The following is an 18,595-nucleotide window of genomic DNA, read 5'->3' as shown; positions in this document are numbered from 1 at the left end:
CTATATATTTTAGATAATATATTGTATATCTACAATTAAAAATAAATAATAAAATAATGACATTTAAAAAAAATTATTACATGAAAAGTAAAAAATAAAAATATAGTAAAAATTACTAGACAATAAAAGTAAATAAAACTGGATGTGATAGAAGATATACTCTTGTATATATAAACATACTGTAACAATTGTGCTTTCTAGATATTCCACAGCTATAGGGGCAGATGGCAGTCTCAGTAGTCTACCTTCACTACATAGCTGCTTCCTGTCCACGATTCAGACTGTGAAGACAGAGGCCCAGGCCCAATTTAGCAGGCTAAGCCGTCCCACTCTCTTTGGGGAGAATCCATGCTAATCCACTGAAGTTACTCCTCAGTTTTTGATTCCCAGAGCCAAATTTTACATGCACGTCATGCAGTATTGTAATGCTTCAACTTACAAAAAAAGTCTAGAAATATATTTCAACCCAGAAAATATGTTCAAAAACAGGAGCATCAAGAAGACCGAGAGCATTTAAGATTCTATAAAATAGATTAATAAAGTTTTTCCTTGGTTATGGAGCAAGAAACAATGCAACAGGCTTTTTATTAACAGGCAATGGGAGAATCATGAGATTGACATGATCATTATTTCATCATTTGGGGCATCTTTGGCATCAAAATGTTCCAAAACCCCTGCTCTATACCTTACTGACCAGCCACTGCATAAAAATGCCCCAGGCTCCATGAATTTAAGCAACAACCCTGATAACAACTTCAAAATGAACCAAAATTCAACTAACCAATGAATATAAACAAAAGCTGTTGTTCCATAGCAAAGTATGTTTAAGAGTAATCCAGAACAGATCCAATATCACGCCACTCTGCTGCTAACCTAAAGTGGGATGTGATTAAGCCCTACTACGTCGTTCAAGTGAGTGATTGAGGTGCTTGGCAGGAAAATGTTGGCACAGCATGACACATAACCATGCATGACTGAACCATCATTCCCTCCCCTTCTGTACCTGAGCAGCTCTCAATTTACATCACACTTTTATGTTTTTCTTGTGACAATCTTTGAATTATTCTCAGTACATACAGTTTGTTTACTGACAGCAACAGCATGAACAACAGCCACAATCAGCCTCGATTTACTCCTCTAGTTTCGTTATGCATCCAATATACTCCAATATAAACTTATCTGTGCAGCAAAACACATTTGAAATACCCCAAAAACTCATACAGTAACATTTAACAATTGATAATGATACAAAATCACTTAAAATGATCTAAAATGCAATAAGACTCACCAGACAAAAGGTTCCTTCTCAAATGAAGCATTAATCAGCAGAGAAAAAGCATAGCATGACAAACACTCCCGATGAAACGCACGCATACGGATGGGATGGAGGCCTCTCTTGCTACCTTCTGTACCAAGCTCCAGGCGGGGCAGGCTGGACGGGGGGAGGAGGAGGCGGTGGTGGGCTCGTTTCTCTCCTCCTTTCAACTCCTCCGTTCTATATGAAAATGTCAGAGGCTCAGAGCGGGGAGCATTGTTCCATCCACTCAGGCCATTCATAAACGGACACCCACTCTGCTCAACTTACAATGCACTGCACTGTTCCTCCTGGCCGAGAGCACATGGATGTGGCAGCGTTCATAGCATAGGTCAATGCAACTGAGAATGAAGATGCCCCCACACTCTAGTATGCATCATTTACAATGGATGCCATGAGAGGAATGCAAGCATTTACATTGGAGCGCTGCTTGGAGAGTGTTCCTGTGACAGAAAGTGGTTCTTTGAAACACATTGTTAATAAGAGAGCTATACAAATAAAGGTTCTTTATTGGCATCTATGGTTTCATGAAGAACCTTCAAAATCCATGAACCTCTCCATTCCACAAAAGGTGCTATTTAGTGAAAAAAGTTCTTTAGATTTTTAAAATGTTCTTCACACTAAGAAGAAAAAAAAAAAAAAAAAAAAAAAAGGTTCTTTGGGAAACAAAAATGGTTCTTCTATGGTATCACTACATCTTTAAGGTACATTGTATCTTTATTTTTTAAGTGTGTTTACCTGATAAGCCTAATGTTATAGAAGAACAAATAACTATCATAGTTTAGGTTCTTCATTGACATTTATGGTTCAATGAGGAACCTTTAACATCCATGGAATGCTTCCACTGCTCAAAGGGTTATTTATAGTGGAATAAGGTTCTTCAGATTATTAAAGTGTTCTTCACACTAAAAAAATTTGATCTTTTTAAGAACTATTTACTGAAATGTTCTTTAGGGGGAACCCAAAATGGTTCTTCTATGCATGGCATTGCAGCTAAAAACCCCTTTTGGAAACTTGATTTTTTTTGGAAAAGAGAACCCAGAAACCAATATGTTGATCTGAAGAACATTTAAAAGCCCTAATGAACCTTAAAACAACTTTAAAATAACTTTTAAACGTAACAGCAAGAACATTCCATCTGTAAAACACCATATAAGGCAAAAATGGCTCTTAAAAAAGTGGGGCCTTCAGAGAACCTTTGTAGAACCTTTAAAGATAGTTCCTTGAATGTTCTTGAGATCACATTTTAAGTTCTTCTAATCAACATATTGGCTAAGATCTTGAAAGCACCAGAGCATAGATGGGTTTTCAAAAGAAATAAAAAATGTAATCAGGCTTCCACAAACTTTTTGGTTCTAACAAGAATCTTGATTTTTTTAGAAGCTACCACAATGCTAGAACACTAACCACTGCACATCACCAAAAATATGTAATTGAAGTAACAACTTAACAGAAACTCAAACAGAACTGAGGAGCCACTAAGCACTAACTAAAATACACTTAACCCTGTTGAGTTGTCAATTGCAAGCTTAAAGTAATTTAGTTAACAGCATTGTGTCCAACTGTCTGGATGAAAACACACTGCTCCAGTTACTCCAGTTACAACACTCTGCACCAGAGAAATAAGTCAATCAGTATAGACGTAAATGCTCCAGAGCCTCGACAAACACCATACACACACTCCTGCCCCTTGTGCTTCTGTACATAGTGGCTATTGTTTAGGCCGTCCCGGGAGAGAACAGAACGGCCAGGCTGGAGCCTGACACCACACAACACAACACAGGGAAGTCGATGCGCACAGCTAATTGTCTTAAAAAATCACAACAATCACCCATTCACACTATATATATATATTAGTGCTGTCAAACGATTAATCAAATCCAAAATAAAGGTTTTTGTTTACATAATGTGTATACTGTATATTTATTATGTATATATAAATACAAACACATGCATGAATATATTTAAGACAAATTTGTTAATATGAAATATTTATATATTACAAAATAAATGTAAATGTATAAACGTAAATATTTTCAAAATATATACTGTGTGTGTGTGTATTTATATATATACATAATAAATATACACAGTACACATACTGTACATAATGTAAACAAAAACTTTTGTTTTGGATGCGATTAATCGTTTGACAGCACTAATATATATATATATATATATATATATATATATATATAGACCAGCCTTCAATTACAATGCTCAATTATCAAAAAAAATTAAAAATAAATAAATAAAAATTATAACAGCTGCCAAATCTGCACAAAATACATCCCACTGCCCCAACCTCCCAAACAGGGCCTTCTTACACCCACATGAGTCAGGCTTTTCCCCATTACTGCTGCATCTATGATCACACTACACTATACCAGTCATTATACCACACACACACACCAACCCACAGCGGGCCTCTGGTTCGAGCCATGAGGTCAGCGTGCCTGGAGGCCTGAGCTCTTGCCCTGCTGTAGATATGGGGGGGGAGGGCACTCAGCACTGGGGAAAAAAAGGATCCATTGTCCTCCTATTGTCTTTGGGGAGACAGACAGTATAGATGGTTTGTTACACAACAGAAAGGTAGAGGAGAATGTGACACGAGGAGTCATGGAACAGGGTGACTCTGATGGCAATTAATGACTCCTGTCTGAAACAGGTTCAGAATTAGAGACCTAAAACTATGGGCCGACAAATACGAGGATGGCGGATAAAGACACCATCATTGATGCTTGTTCCAATGGAACATTTTTACTCAAATCAACAAAGAAAAATCACAGCAGGAAATATTGACTATATATTCCATTGAGTAAGTACTAGATTATGATAATCTCCATTGCTTCAAAGCTTGTTTAAACAACTTTATACAAGGAAAACAGTGAACTGACAACCAAGACTGGCCTAAAATCAATAGAATCAGATGCATTTTACAACATTTTTCATAATGCTTATTATGAATAAGCCTTGTGACCTCAAAATGTATTTGGGCACTTAAGCCACACTTAAAGATGTCACTGCATGAGATGATAAATACGCAAATAAATGCTGACAGAAATAACTTTTCTGAGTCACTTTTAGCCAAAAGGTCCTATTTTCAGAGGATGTATGAAGTTCACACAGGTGTCCTAGCACATTGATTATGAACAAGTGCCATAAACAGTATTTAATATCAAACCGTAAGATCTTTAATGGCATCTTTTAAAACTCTTAAACATTTTGCTGAATGTTTTGCTAAACGGGTTTTATGCTGTATTTCTTTAAAGTAAACACCATTTGGTTTAAATCTACTGTATGACAATCCACTACAATGACATTGGTAGTGTGGGTTAAGTGCACAAATACTTTTATAAAACATAAAATACTATTTCATTAATTGTATTGAACTACACTAAAGTGCACAAACAAGCTAGAAATTGTAAATGAGGCAGCTGTCATTGAGAGTAATGGGTCATACAGTTAATATTGTGCACTTGGACAAGTGCAAATGCCAGATGACAACACACTTCACATCTCCAGAAACTATTGGACATTCATCCACAGTGGGGTTTGATTTACTGGCAGGTAGCCAAGAGAGAAACTGGCAAACATTATAATCCTACTTTAAAGATGAAATCATTTTAGGCATTGACTCTAGTTGTATGACCAAAAACATTAGATTTCATTGCATTTCACTGGTTTTATACATAATTATTTTGAAAATAAACGTCATTCCTTCTCTGTATCATGTCCATAGTGCCATTATTACATCTCATGCTCTGATATACAGTACAGTAATGCAAGAATAACCAAAAACTGAGCAGCTCTTGCATAAAAAATGGTTTTAAAAATAACATTTAATAAAGTTAAATAACATAAAAGAAAAATACGGGTTTATCATTATTATATAATTACAATAAATTAAATATTTAAATAATTGTTTAAAATAATTATTAAATTAATATTAAATAAAGCACAAATATTTAATAAAAAATCAAATAGAAATAAAATAAATTTAATTGTCACATCAAATAAACTTTCTAACATTTCTTGACCTCACGTTTGTGCGCTTGGCATATCATTTATGGTTGCTGGCTTAAAAAGATCAGACTTACCTTATCAGACGGTCTTCAGTGTAAACAAGCAGACAGAATGCCGATAACTCAAGAGCAATGCCAGTCTCTTTTCCTATTGAATCACAAACCCTCCCACCCTGCCTCTTTCTCTCTCTCTGCGCCACCCATCTCTATCTGGTGGCATGTGCCACTGACACATGATTGTTATTGTGGTTTCACATTAGCACCCTGATTAGTCATGCCTCGACTCTACAAACAGAAAAACACCACTGCAGCAAACTGAATCACTACAAATGTTACTGTACTTCAAAGAGAAACTGGAAGAATGATAATTTTATGATTTATTCTGGCCTAAATATCTTCACATACCTCAAGTCCATGTTGGTTTGAATCTGCTTCTCATGTTGCGCTACACTCAACCCTGCAATGTAATTGTTAGAGAAAACCGTTTATTACTCAGATGTTTTAACAAGACCACCTAAGTGCAAACAGATCCGTTTTTAAACAGCTGTCTGAACCGTGGGGTTCAGCTGCCCTTTTGCTGATGCTGTTTCTTAAGTAGCTCTCACCTAACTTCCTGTCTATCTGAAGGAATGGCTGCTTTAAGACACCAGATGGATGAAAGCTTCGATGGCTACCTCTCTGCTGTGATCTTGGCAGGACACCAACGTTGGATTTCAGAAACTACGTCTCACTCTGAGACAGAGGCAGTTGTTGGTCCTTCTTCTCCATCTGGGTTAGAGAAGATGCTTTTTTTCTGTTAAACCCAGCAGGCAGCACAAGACAACAGACTAGATGTGCCAACACCTAAAAGAAAGCAGTCTGATATACATGTAAAGAAAATGTTCAAGTCTGTTAAGACAGCAATGTATACCTAATGACAACTTAACAGGCTGCTACAAACAGGAACATTAACTTCAGAACAAGTTATAACATTGAATGCATATTCATATTGTAAACATCAAAAAATAAAATACCTCAGTGATAACGAATAAAAAAAGAAAAAAAAAAAAAAGAAAAAGAAAAATCATATGCATATGGATTCAGTACGCCATTCCATGCCATTATTGTACATGAATAGTAAAGTGCCATCTAGTGGTAACAATAATTTTATAAAAACACCAAACAAATGGAGAAGAAAAAAAAAAAAAAAAAGGGTAAAGTATGTCACATTGATCCCTAACAAGAAAACAAACGTAAATACAATATAAAAGCTTTATTGAAAATTGACATTATGTGACTGTACAAAAATAGCAAAATGATCAACTACTGTATGACCAAATCTGAGATTAGAGTATTACTGTACGTATTAAAAAACTGCATTAAAAAATTAGCACACTCAGGGGTGTTTCATACAAGTTCTTGCATTTGTAAATGTGTTGTAAATATGCATAAAAAATAAAAATACAACATTATATAATCACCCAGTTGAAGAAACTGCATGATGCCTCAGACTACAGGCACAATAATAGAATTTCAGTCCATACAAAGATCACTTCTTTATGTTACATTAAAGTAATTAAAAATCAATGCCTGAAAACTTGAAAGGTTTTTTCCAAGACACAAATAACCACCTATTAAGACATATTTGCACAGTAAAAACAACTGCTGATGCTGATTATCACAGCAGTCATATTTTTTTTTGGAGTACTTGCTGTTAAAATGTTCATGGGAGGAACCAAACCATAAAAAGTTCATCAGTTGTTTCAAATCTGCCATTTTATATTTATAAACGAGCCTGCATTACAGTGAAATAATGTGAACTATTTGTGGCTATACAATTTTTACCATTAAAATATCCCATAAAAATTCAAGACATCTGAATATAAACAAAAATTCCTCTCAGCGTTCAAGCCAAAACACAAACACACGCATAAGTGACATGAAAGGGCAGAGGAAACACACACAGCTGCATCACTGAGACACACACACACACACACACACACACATCATTTCCACCTGAGCATCACACCACCAGACTCTCTCTGCTCACAGCTCCATTCTAGACAGAGAAAACACAGCAGAACTTTGTATTAGTATAAAAATATAACTGATATATAACAGTCATATATATAAATATGACTAAATATTAAAGCATTGTATCCTCTTCTGCTGGGCTTAACTCAACACCATCAAAGAAAAAAAAATACTGAATTTGAAATGGGAATATTTTTACAGCTAAAGATGGAAGCTTATTTTGATCATGCTAGTCCAAAACCCACTATGACCATCTTAAGCTAACATGACCAAGTTTTTTTTCCAGCAGGGCCCTCTGTACCTAGGCACATCCTGTAAAATAGCTAACTAAGTAACTGACCATATTCTTACTTGTATTTATTAATATACACAATTTATATAATTACACACACACATATATATATATATGTTTACATATAGATTAGGTTACTTCACATTTTGTACTATTCTGAAACATATTACGTACTGTCCCATGAAAAAACAAGGATCAATTGCACTATAATTCAATTTAATTTAATGTAATATCAACTCAATCCGGTAACATTTAGGATTGTTATAGTTAATTAAAACTGAAACTATATTTACTATATATTTACTATAACTAAAATTAAAGTGAAAATATAAAATTTAAACAACTGATTGAAAATACTAATAAAAACTATTAAAATTAATAATAATAGTACCTCAATAACACTAAAACAACCCTGATAATATTATAATATTTATTAGAAGTGGTTTTAAAAAAATTTTTTTTTTCATTTTTAAGTTAATTATGTTGACAAACCAATAAGTTTTAATAAGCACTTTTGAATCTGGCTCTTTCTTACCTTTTTTAAGTTGCTCTTCTTGGACGATGCCAAACTGTCACTGTCCTCAGTGTAGCGAGGGGGAGGAGGTGGGAAGTTGCTATGGTTTCCATGCCGATTAGGGTTTCCGGAAGGCGGGGCGAGTGGCAGAGGTGGCAGTCCGCCGTGTGGCCCCCTGTAGCGGTCAGATCTGTCACTCTCACTGTCGAGCCGCTCGCGGCTGCGGCCTCTCTGCTGCTCACCAAGCTTCTTCTTTTCCATGGCTTCCCTGAGGAAGCTGTCATCATACGCATCCCGACCTCCACGGCCACGATCACGCTCCAGATCCGTCAGGTCATCACGACTACGGCTGCGCCGGCCCTGGAAACCAGCCCCACGGAAGGAGTCTCCACGCCGAGGACGAGCGTCAGGAGAGTAATCACGGCGCCGACGGTCATCGAAGACACGGTCGTATCCTCGTCCACTACTGCTCCATTCGTCATCCAAACTGGACAGAGGAAAGTCATGGGTAAAGAAGGACTTAATGCATTAATTTAGTGTGATTCAATTCAATTCAGTCACTCACTCTCTTCTGCCGCCTCTAGCCCCACCATCTTGGCGTGCGGGCGGATAGTCATCCCTGTCTCTGTAATTGCGGCCGATATCGTCCAAGTTTTCCATAGAGTGTGCACGTCCTCGAGAGTCAGCTCCCCGCCTGGGCTCATCCCGTCGGACGTGCTGAGAGACGCTGCTGATGGTGCTCATGTTTTCATCCACATCATCATACACTGTGGTAAGCTGAGGTGGTCTGGCCCGACCGCGATTTCGAGCATCTGGACCATCGTGAAGTGAGCTTACCTCACTCATACCATCCACTGGAGGACAGATGGGAAAAACAGAATAAAACTAAAAGTGTAAAAAGGTTTTGATAAAACAAACACCTACAAATCATCCCCCAACCTTGGAAAAACAGAGAATCTACAGGAAACAAGAGTTTAAACAGAGTTTGTTTCCTTTAGACTGCCCGTGGACTTTCTCACACACAAGTAGGGCATGTTTGTGAATCCTTAATCCTGTCAAAAACTGGTTGATTTAAATTGTTTTCATGAAGGATCTTGATCCAGGAACATGTCCTATGTAAGTCATGTTAAGCACCACTTTGTTATAACCCAACCCTCAGAGTGATAAAAGATAGTGCCCATCTCCGGAACTCACGACGACTGTATTTGCCTGGAGCGTTCATTGGGCGACTGGGGTCGAGGTTGGCCAGTTCTCGCTCCATGTAGTAAAGCACCCGAGTTGGGTTTCCATCTTGGTCGGCCTGAACACGGTATCCACTACGGGCTGAAAAACATACCAACATTAGATGTCAAACAGAAGGTTTCAAAGGGATAAAGTCACTTAAATATGTTATAGATGGATCAACGCAGTGACGTAGTGAAGATCTCTTGCTTACGTCCTCCACCATCGTGGTCTTGCAGGAGCGGCACTTGAGATCCTTGACCAACTGTAGCGGGACGAACAAATGATCAACCAATTACATTTATTAATGTAAAAACAATGTTGTTAAACTGCTGTTTTTAAGGCAAAGAGAGGACGAGTCTACCTGAGCTGGCTCCGTCAAAGTCTCTGCCGTATCCATTGGACAGAGGACCAGCAGCACCCACCGGCATAGGGAGCATGGGTATGCCTGGCGTAGCTCCGCCAACTCCATAAGCTGGCTGGCCGTACATGTTTGGGGCATAGAGAGTGGCTGCGTACTGACTGGGGACGCCAGACTTTACCATTTTTCCAGCCTCATACACTGCAAAGAAGTTTATTTAGCACAAATAATTATTTAAAACAACACAATAACATATAATGGTTTTTCTTTGCAAATATTCATACATTAAATTTTTTTTACAACTAATTTGATTAATTCACCATATCATGTATGTAATTACTGTAGATTATATATTTTTAATCAACTGAAAGCCCTAATAAAAACAATTCACACAAAGAGGAATTTTGCAACACTTTTCTGGAACTCATTTTACCATGTTATTATCGTTAACTAACTAAAACTATTAAACATTTTATGTTAAAGCTGAAATAAAATAAAATATAGATATCAGTTGAAAAACAAACTAAGCAAGCATGAGAAAGTTTACTACTAACTGGAAATAAAACTACAACTTAACTAAAGTTGAAACTGAAACAAAAATAAAATCTAAAAAGTAATCATAATAATAATAAAAAAATGAAAATTACAAAAAAAGTTAAATTACTAAATATTAACTAAAATAAAAAAGCTAAATGAAAATATTAATAAAAAATATAATAGAATCTAAATAATATGAAAATAACACTGACAACTTCATCAGTTTCTACTGCCTTTTCATTCCGTTTGAGTTATTTTCATCCAAACAGGACATTTCTGGCAAAAGGAGAATTGGAAGTGAAGGCGGTGTGGACTCACGTGCGCGGGGACAGCAGCAGCGCTCCGGGCAGCAGGGGCAGCTGACGTAACAGCAGCAGGTATGAGGGCAACACTGACACCAGCAGATACCAATCAGGAGCAACAGCAGCAGGAAGCCCAGGACCACCAACACCACTAACAACCAGTCTGGAGAAGGAGAAAAAAAAATTAACAGCTGGGGAAAAGAGACAAATCTCTTGCATTAGATACTAAAACAGAAGAGTGAAGGCATTAAACAGAAAAGACTAAAAATAAAAACATGTCTAAATGCAACATTGGCTTTATTTCTGTTTCATGAGATTGTATTTCCGTTTCATCACTTATTTTGGTCCCCCCCCATCCCTAATGCTTAGTAAAATGTCATGAGATGAGGGCATTCATTTTCATGTGTGCACATGTCTGTCAGTTCTGCAAGCAAAAATTTAAAAAAGGAAAAAATAAAAAAATGTATTTGACGCACATAAAGAAAAACCAGCCGGACAGGTTTTGCCTCACAATACTCTGCCAGGGCTTGATTCCAGCATGCACCACAACAACATCCTACATGCACAGACACAACATGACTCATGTGCAAACGCAGATCTCAGAAACTATTCCACAATCTGATGGAGAAAACAAACCATCAAAATAAAATCCAATTTTTCTCTAGTTGAGATCATCATTTGTTCAGTTAGATTATCCAAAAAATCTCAACCAAATTACAGTATTATGCAAATCTAAGTAGGCAATAATATACAGTCAGTTGGCTAACTGTAAATTGCCTTACTTTTTTACTGCTTACCAAATAAATAAATTAATGGACCTTTAATATTGTTTTGAGCTGAAATTGGTTTATTATGTGAGAAGAAAGAGGTTGTGGAGTGATAACAGAGATATGAAACTGGATATGAAAACTGTTGTCTCAGGCATTATGCAAAGATATTTAACCACAGAATGCTGCCAATAAGAATCAAGAATTCAAATAAGACCCATAATAATTAGCAACTGACGCCATTCAGAGTACACAACATAATTTGACACAAATAAAAACAAGGTTGTAAGTGACAGAAGTACACTACGTTGTAAAACCTCATTTTCAGTGTTTTATCAGCTGGACGCTCAAGGACACAATGACACAACATTCAAGGACACAATGGGACACAACGACACAACATTGTTTGAACACACTGTTCTTCCATCCCATCAAAACCTTGTTTATGGAGCAAAAAAATAAATGGCTTCTACTTTAAGATCTATAGTTGTTGTTTTTCTAGTCTAAGGCTGTAATGAATAAGACCTGACTGTGGCTGGTGAAGGATTCAAGTATAGCTCCAAACTTAACCAGACCTCTAGAGAGAAGCATTTATTCTACCTTCCATGATCAGTAAATCAATGCCAGGCAGCAGGTCTGTAGTATTAGACTTTCTCTCGGTGAAAGAAAGACAAAGCCATAATTACTGAAAAAGGCCTTACGGCATCGGCCCAAGAAGAAAAAACTGCCTTTAAGTTAATAGACTACTTCTACTATAATTATTAATATTTGTATTTAGTAGTGCTGTCAAACAATTAATCGCATCCAAAATAAAAGTTTTTGTTTACATAATATATGTGTGTGTACTGTGTATATTTATTATGAATATATAAATACACACACATGCATGTATATATTTAAGAAAAATATGTTATGTTTATATATTAAATATATTTATATATGATATAAATTATATGAATATAAATATATACATGTAAATATTTTCAAAATATATGCTGTGTGTGCATTTATGTATACCTAATAAAATAAATATACACAATACACACACATATGTAAACAAAAACTTTTATTTTGGATGCGATTAATCGCTATTAATCGTTTGACAGCACTAGTATTTATCAATATATTACTGCTTTCTATGACATTGACTTGAATCCTTCACAAGCAAACGGCGATCTTCCAGGCAGAAAATAAATTAAAAAAAACATTACAATAAAAATATAATAATTGGTATCACTTTACTTAAAACCTTTGTGTAATGCATTATGTAAGGGATAATCAACGGCTAGCCGTGCATTAAAGGATTTTAAATGCACAACGTGGAGGCAAAGAACTGCCCGACGCGAAGCCGAGGTGGTTGCCTCCGCGAAGTGCATTTAAAATCCTTTAATGCACGGCTAGCCATTGATTATCCCGCTTATTCCATGGTCATTTGCCAAGTTATAGACAAGTTAAAACTAGTATTGCTCTTTGCAGCACAATATTTGACCGAATGTGTAAAAATTACAGTTATTTTTGTCAGTTAAGGCACGTTAGCGCTAGCATTCTGCCTGCTCCAAATCATACACAGAGATGAAATAGTGCGGTAAGACCACATTTATTTGAATGAATTATAGCATGTATTTCAATTAATTATCGATCGATCGATCGGTCGTTTGAGAGAGAGAGATGACAGTTGTGTGTACCTGCTTGCTGCGTCTGCGTGTCTCCCTGTACAAACAACTATTTCAAAAACAGCGATTTTACCACCTCGTTGCTGAGGAATATAATGTAGCGATCTAGTATCTAGGCTATTTTATTAATGAAAATCACGGAGAAGCGTTGACAACAAGTCTGTGTGTGTGTGCAGCACAATCAGCGATCTCTGACCTCTCTCTCTCTCTCTCTCTGTGTGTGTGTGTGTGTGTGTGTGTGTGCGAGTGATGCGTGTTGGTTAGTGTGCATCAACTAAAGCATTAACATAGAACGGTGATTAAACTGACTTGGAACTACCGGTGCATTAAACGGTTTTACTGCATACCTGCCAGCCAATCAGAATCCAGTATTCAGACAGACCATGGAATAAAAAGGGTTATTAAAGGCTATAATGCATTATAATTATTCATAATGTGCATTAATACATTGTATCTTGTTGTAAATAATTATAACCAAATTTAAAATGCATAGTGTAACAATAAATGTATTAATGTTATAATGTATTAACTGTGGTTACAATTACTCATGAGATTATACAATGCATTATAAGGTGCATTACAAGGCATAATTAATATTATAACCATTTTATAGTGCATTATACATAAAGGCTTTAAGTAAAGTGTTACCAAATAACTAAATCATAATATATCACAAACAAATAATAAATGTAAAAAAATAATTATAAAAAAAAAAAAAATCACCAACAATTTCCAAGAGATCATCAAACACAGCCCTAATTCCTCGCATATGCAAAGACCCATCAAACATGACAAAGTGATTGATTGAGTTTGACGAAATCACACACTGAAATGTTTGGGTGTCCATCAATGCGAGTTTGTTTGTGTAAAGGTAAACACTTACCAAGCACAATGAGCTCTGTATAACACTCGCCATTCCCTGAAAGGTCCTGGGCAGAGGCAACATTACAGACGTACACGCCGCTGTCACCCCACGCGGTCTGAACAATGCTAAGGTCTGCCACTATATATTTTAGAAAACATAAAATAGGTGACATTTTAAAGGTGATCATCATATCAAACTAGGGCTGCATGAGATTTTTCGTGCAGCCCTATATCAAACCATATCATAAATCTTTATGGCAGATAAAATGCAGCCAGGCTAAATCTAGCACAGCCTTTACAGGTGTAGTGTTGATGAAAATAAAATTCTAATAAATAAATAAATACTTTCACAATGTAAAGTCAACTTACTGTTTGTTATGCTGATCTGACGGCCCTGGTACTCAGTCCCAAGTGAGACCGCCGTTTGTTTCGAAGCCACTATGCGAACAGTCCTGGCGCTGTCTGCACACTCAATGTTGGGGTTGTAGTTTGGGTTGGACTGAGCGATAGCATTGTCAGCACTGCTGGGGTTTAATGCAGCTTGGATCGGGTCTCTGCAGTAGGACTTGTATTTCCAGGTGATCAGTGGTGGGTTTGTAGCTGTTGTAGTGAAATCACAGCGCAGCGTGACCGGCTGGAATAATATGACCACGTATCGTGGGTAAGGGCAGATCACATTGATGGCTGTGGTGCAGCCTGTGGGAGAGAAAACACATTTGAATATAACGGCATCCATAAATAAATGAACACAGGGAGATTTAAGACACTCCCATGAACTTAGACATAAATTAAGAATACAGTGGAGATCAAATACCATCTAGACTAGACTGAAAGTCCTTTGAGGCAATAACAATATCTCAAACCATGTCAAAAGACATTAAAAGTTTCTTAAGATTTCCTGTAAAAAAATATTTCTTAAACACAAGGGAAAAGATTATAATAAAGCAGGTGAACCACATGAAAACTGATTATGCCAGTGAACATGTCAATTTCTTTTAGTCTGTTCAAATAATAAACTGACTTCTCTTTGGCTTAGAGCTATCGAAAGCATTAAGGGACAGCTCACCCAGAAATAAAATTTCTGGCAAAATGTACTGACTCAAATCATGTCGTTTCAAACCTGTATGACTTTCTCTTTTTTAGGGATGCACGATATATCGGCCACCATATCGGTATCGGCCGATAAATGCTCATTTTTTCTGTTATCGGTATCGGCCTGATAAGAAAATTTGGCCGATATCTTAAAGCCGATAAATAATGCATTATTTCCTTCAGAGACACTTCAGATGCGCGCTGTTCGTTTGCAGCCTTTTGTGCAATTGTACGTTGTAATATTGTGTTTATTTGATGTATATCTGATTTATCTCATATAGAATGCGTTTGGTTAAGTTAAAAGAGCGCTTCAGTTTACCGGTGATCGTCTTTAGCTCAGCGCACGCAGCTCAAACAGCAGTGCACAACATTAATAACTATGATTGGGAATGTCGTGTATATAACATTCTAATGAGAACATTATTATAATAAAACTTTGTGCATTCTTTGGGTTTAGTTGCCGTGTTTCAGCGCGTTGTTATGGGAAGAGCGCATCCACAGCAGGATCACACATTCTGACTATAGCACGTAATAACTGCATCATTTTGTACATATATAAGTTGTAATATTATGTTTATGTTGTATTAATATTAATCTCAGGATGCATTTCCTTGAGTTAAATAAGCTGCCAGCAAAACGCTTCAGTTTACCTTGTTCATTCAGCTCTTCAGCTTCAGCACGTGCAGCTCAACGGCTGCTATTTAAAACAGTGGCATTAATTTGTTACTTTTTCACAATCATTGATATATTATTAATAACAACAACCACTTGTATTTTTCTCTTATTATTTTCATCAACAATATGGTTTAGTAATTAAAATCATTTAATTATTGTCCGTGCAGAGGCTATTCCGTTTTATTGATCTGTGGCGCATTCATTTTGATTCTTTACACGTGTAATGATGTCCAGTGACTTGTTTGCATTATTTATGCAGTATTTTATTTGTAAGACTTTTTTATGACTAAATTTGGTAATGGGAGAGTAAAAATATTTTTAAAACATACACCGTTCAAACTAGGCTGCTTATGTTGAAGTGTTTGGGATGTGGCTTTTAATGATGAGACCTTTTTTGTAATCAGGCTCTCAAAAAGTATATAACAATTTGGATATAGATTTATCGGCCAACATATCGGTTATCGGCTTTCAAAAATAAAGAACAATCGGTTATCGGTATCGGCCAAAATTTTCATATCGGTGCATCCCTAGCATTTTTATACTTTTGAGGAAGAAAATATGAGTGAGTGACGTGGCCAAGTATGGTGACCCATACTCGGAATTAGTGCTCTGCATTTAACCCATCCAAAGTGCACACACACAGCAGTGAACACACACACACACACACACCGTGAACACACACCCGGAGCAGTGGGCAGCCATTTATGCTGCGGTGCCCGGGGAGCAGTTGGGGGCTCAGAGCCTTGCTCAAGGACACCTCAGTCGTGGTATTGAAGGTGGGAGAGAGCGTTGTACCATTCACTCCCCCTCCCACCTACAATCCCAGCTGGTACGAGACTCGAACCCGCAACCTTCGGGCTACGAGTCCGACTCTCTAACCATTAGGCCACTAATGACTTCCACGTATAATATCCTTCCAAATATATTATCATATCATACATGACTCTCTGAGGGTTATGGCTATTATATATTAGGAAGTACTGTTAGATACATATGCATATTCCTGTTGTTAGACCCGATAGGTCTGAAATAAAAGGAAAACCCCTAACATACAGGCCAAAGAACAATAGTCTTTCACAGAAGCTACAATTAACACGTCTTTTCAAGCAAAGCTCTTTAATAATACCTTGAAAAGATACAATGACAGATAGAGGGCCTCTACAAGCCATTCACTCCAAAAACACTCCAACGGGCCATTTTGAGCATTGTTTGGGATTACTAAGAAATGGTATACAAACTTTACACACAGGTGAAATCATAGTATGACGTCAGGTCGTAAGCTAGAGTTAGCTTTAAAGAGTTTATCAGAGGATGTGACTCATAGAGTAGGCCTACTGTATGTCTGACCGAAACCACTCCGTGTGAATACGATATGACCACCTCCCACACAATCCACATTACTTGCTCCCCAAACAACAAACACCAAATGCACTTAAGCAAATCCAAATGAGACAAAGTGGAATTATTGCACAACATGTGTAAATACCTCAGGTAGGCCTATATATCAAAATGGATGTGTATTATTTTGTACTCAAATCTAAAATTTAGATGCTGGTTTCCATTAGTTACATTTAAACTTGTAAATTATTAATTATGCATAAACAATCATTATTATAGCCTCATTTTAGTAAATTATGAGACAAATCCTAACGTATATCTACTACAGATAGGTCCATATGGCCTTCATATGGACTGTAATAAAATAAAAATATGATAATCGATTAATATTTTCTATACACGTAACGTACAATAATTGACAGAAGTTAAAACAGTACTGCATTAGCATAACAAGGAGAAATGCCCCTACCTGTGAACAAGAGGAGGGTAAAGATAATACCCTGCGACATATTTTCTCAAAATCTTTTAAAACATATGAGCTTTAAAAACGTTTATTTCCTCAAAGGTATGTAAAGAAAGTCCGAGCAAGTGTCGAAAAAGCAGCTGTATTTTCTCAGGCAGATGCGTCCTCCATTTCCTTCTGCACTGCAGTGAGGTATGAAAGTGTAACCCGAAACTCAGGTGAGATCGGCGGGCCCACCGCAAGCAAAATGCGCGTAAAATCTTAGGGGTCCAAAAGAGAACAATACTTTGCGTGTTTAAAAATATGGACTCTTATACATTTCTTTTACTTCTTGAACACTAATATACGATATTGTGGAACAGTATTCAGTGACAGCAAATCCGGTTTGACGAGATTAACCCAAAACGTGTATTAGTACAACGCCCTGCAATCCACCTAGGGTGAGACAAATGGTTTAGTCCACTGCCAATCTCTGAAGGCCGGGTTAATAATCGCCAAGATCACATGTTTTGGCTTTAACTAGAACTGCATTGATTCTTCCCATGTCTTTGCCCAGTAACCTGGTTAGACTCTAATCTAATTTAACAATTTCTCGGTTAACTACTAACGTTTTTTTGTTAGTAAAACACAAAAGAGCTCATTCGTACGGTGGCCGAGAAGTGCTAAACAAATCACAATTCTGAAAACAAAATAACAAATGCAAATGCAAGTCTAAAAAACAAATTAACAAGTCAGAAAACACAACGACAAATCAGACAAACCGGAAGAGGTAGGTATAGTTTGAGACAGCGCCATTGGTTTGGGATTACTCACCGCTGACTGGACGAGACATCTGTCAATCAACGTATACAGGAAGAACCAGCCGAAGAACAGCAGAGTCGTGGTAGAAAGTTCGGAGATAGTATTAAAGTAGCTCAGTTTAAATGTATTGTATGAATTGCCCTTACTATGGAATAAAAAATACGGGGTGTCTATTTACATTTAGTTAAAAGTGGCCGTAAAACATCAGCTCCAGCGGCGCAGATGGATAAACACGGGTTGTTAGCTTTTTGATGCGATCGACCCGGGTTCGATTCCGTCTTTTGCCGAACTTTTTTTCCCTCCCTTTTCAAATCTCGTATTAGCAATGGATTCTATTTACAC

General features: G+C 36.9%; 1 protein-coding gene across 1 annotated transcript; it reads right to left on the bottom strand.

Moving 5' to 3' along the window:
• Window positions 1–7,021: 7,021 nt before the first annotated feature.
• lsr (lipolysis stimulated lipoprotein receptor) lies at window positions 7,022–17,657 on the bottom strand. The gene is made up of 10 exons (XM_016274755.1): window positions 17,459–17,657; window positions 14,254–14,580; window positions 13,904–14,023; window positions 10,597–10,743; window positions 9,745–9,942; window positions 9,595–9,645; window positions 9,354–9,482; window positions 8,725–9,013; window positions 8,181–8,646; window positions 7,022–7,378 (listed from the first exon to the last, which is right to left on the bottom strand). The coding sequence occupies exons 1-10, from the start codon at window positions 17,496–17,498 to the stop codon at window positions 7,343–7,345; spliced, it is 1,803 nt and encodes a 600-aa protein (XP_016130241.1). The 5' UTR covers window positions 17,499–17,657; the 3' UTR covers window positions 7,022–7,342.
• Between the last annotated feature and the right edge of the window lie 938 nt (window positions 17,658–18,595).

The sequence above is a fragment of the Sinocyclocheilus grahami genome, unplaced genomic scaffold (genome assembly GCF_001515645.1).
Source record: "Sinocyclocheilus grahami isolate Dianchi unplaced genomic scaffold, SAMN03320097.WGS_v1.1 scaffold6.1, whole genome shotgun sequence".
Classification (NCBI taxonomy): Eukaryota; Metazoa; Chordata; class Actinopteri; order Cypriniformes; family Cyprinidae; genus Sinocyclocheilus; species Sinocyclocheilus grahami.
This window is presented reverse-complemented; position numbering and strand designations above follow the sequence as displayed.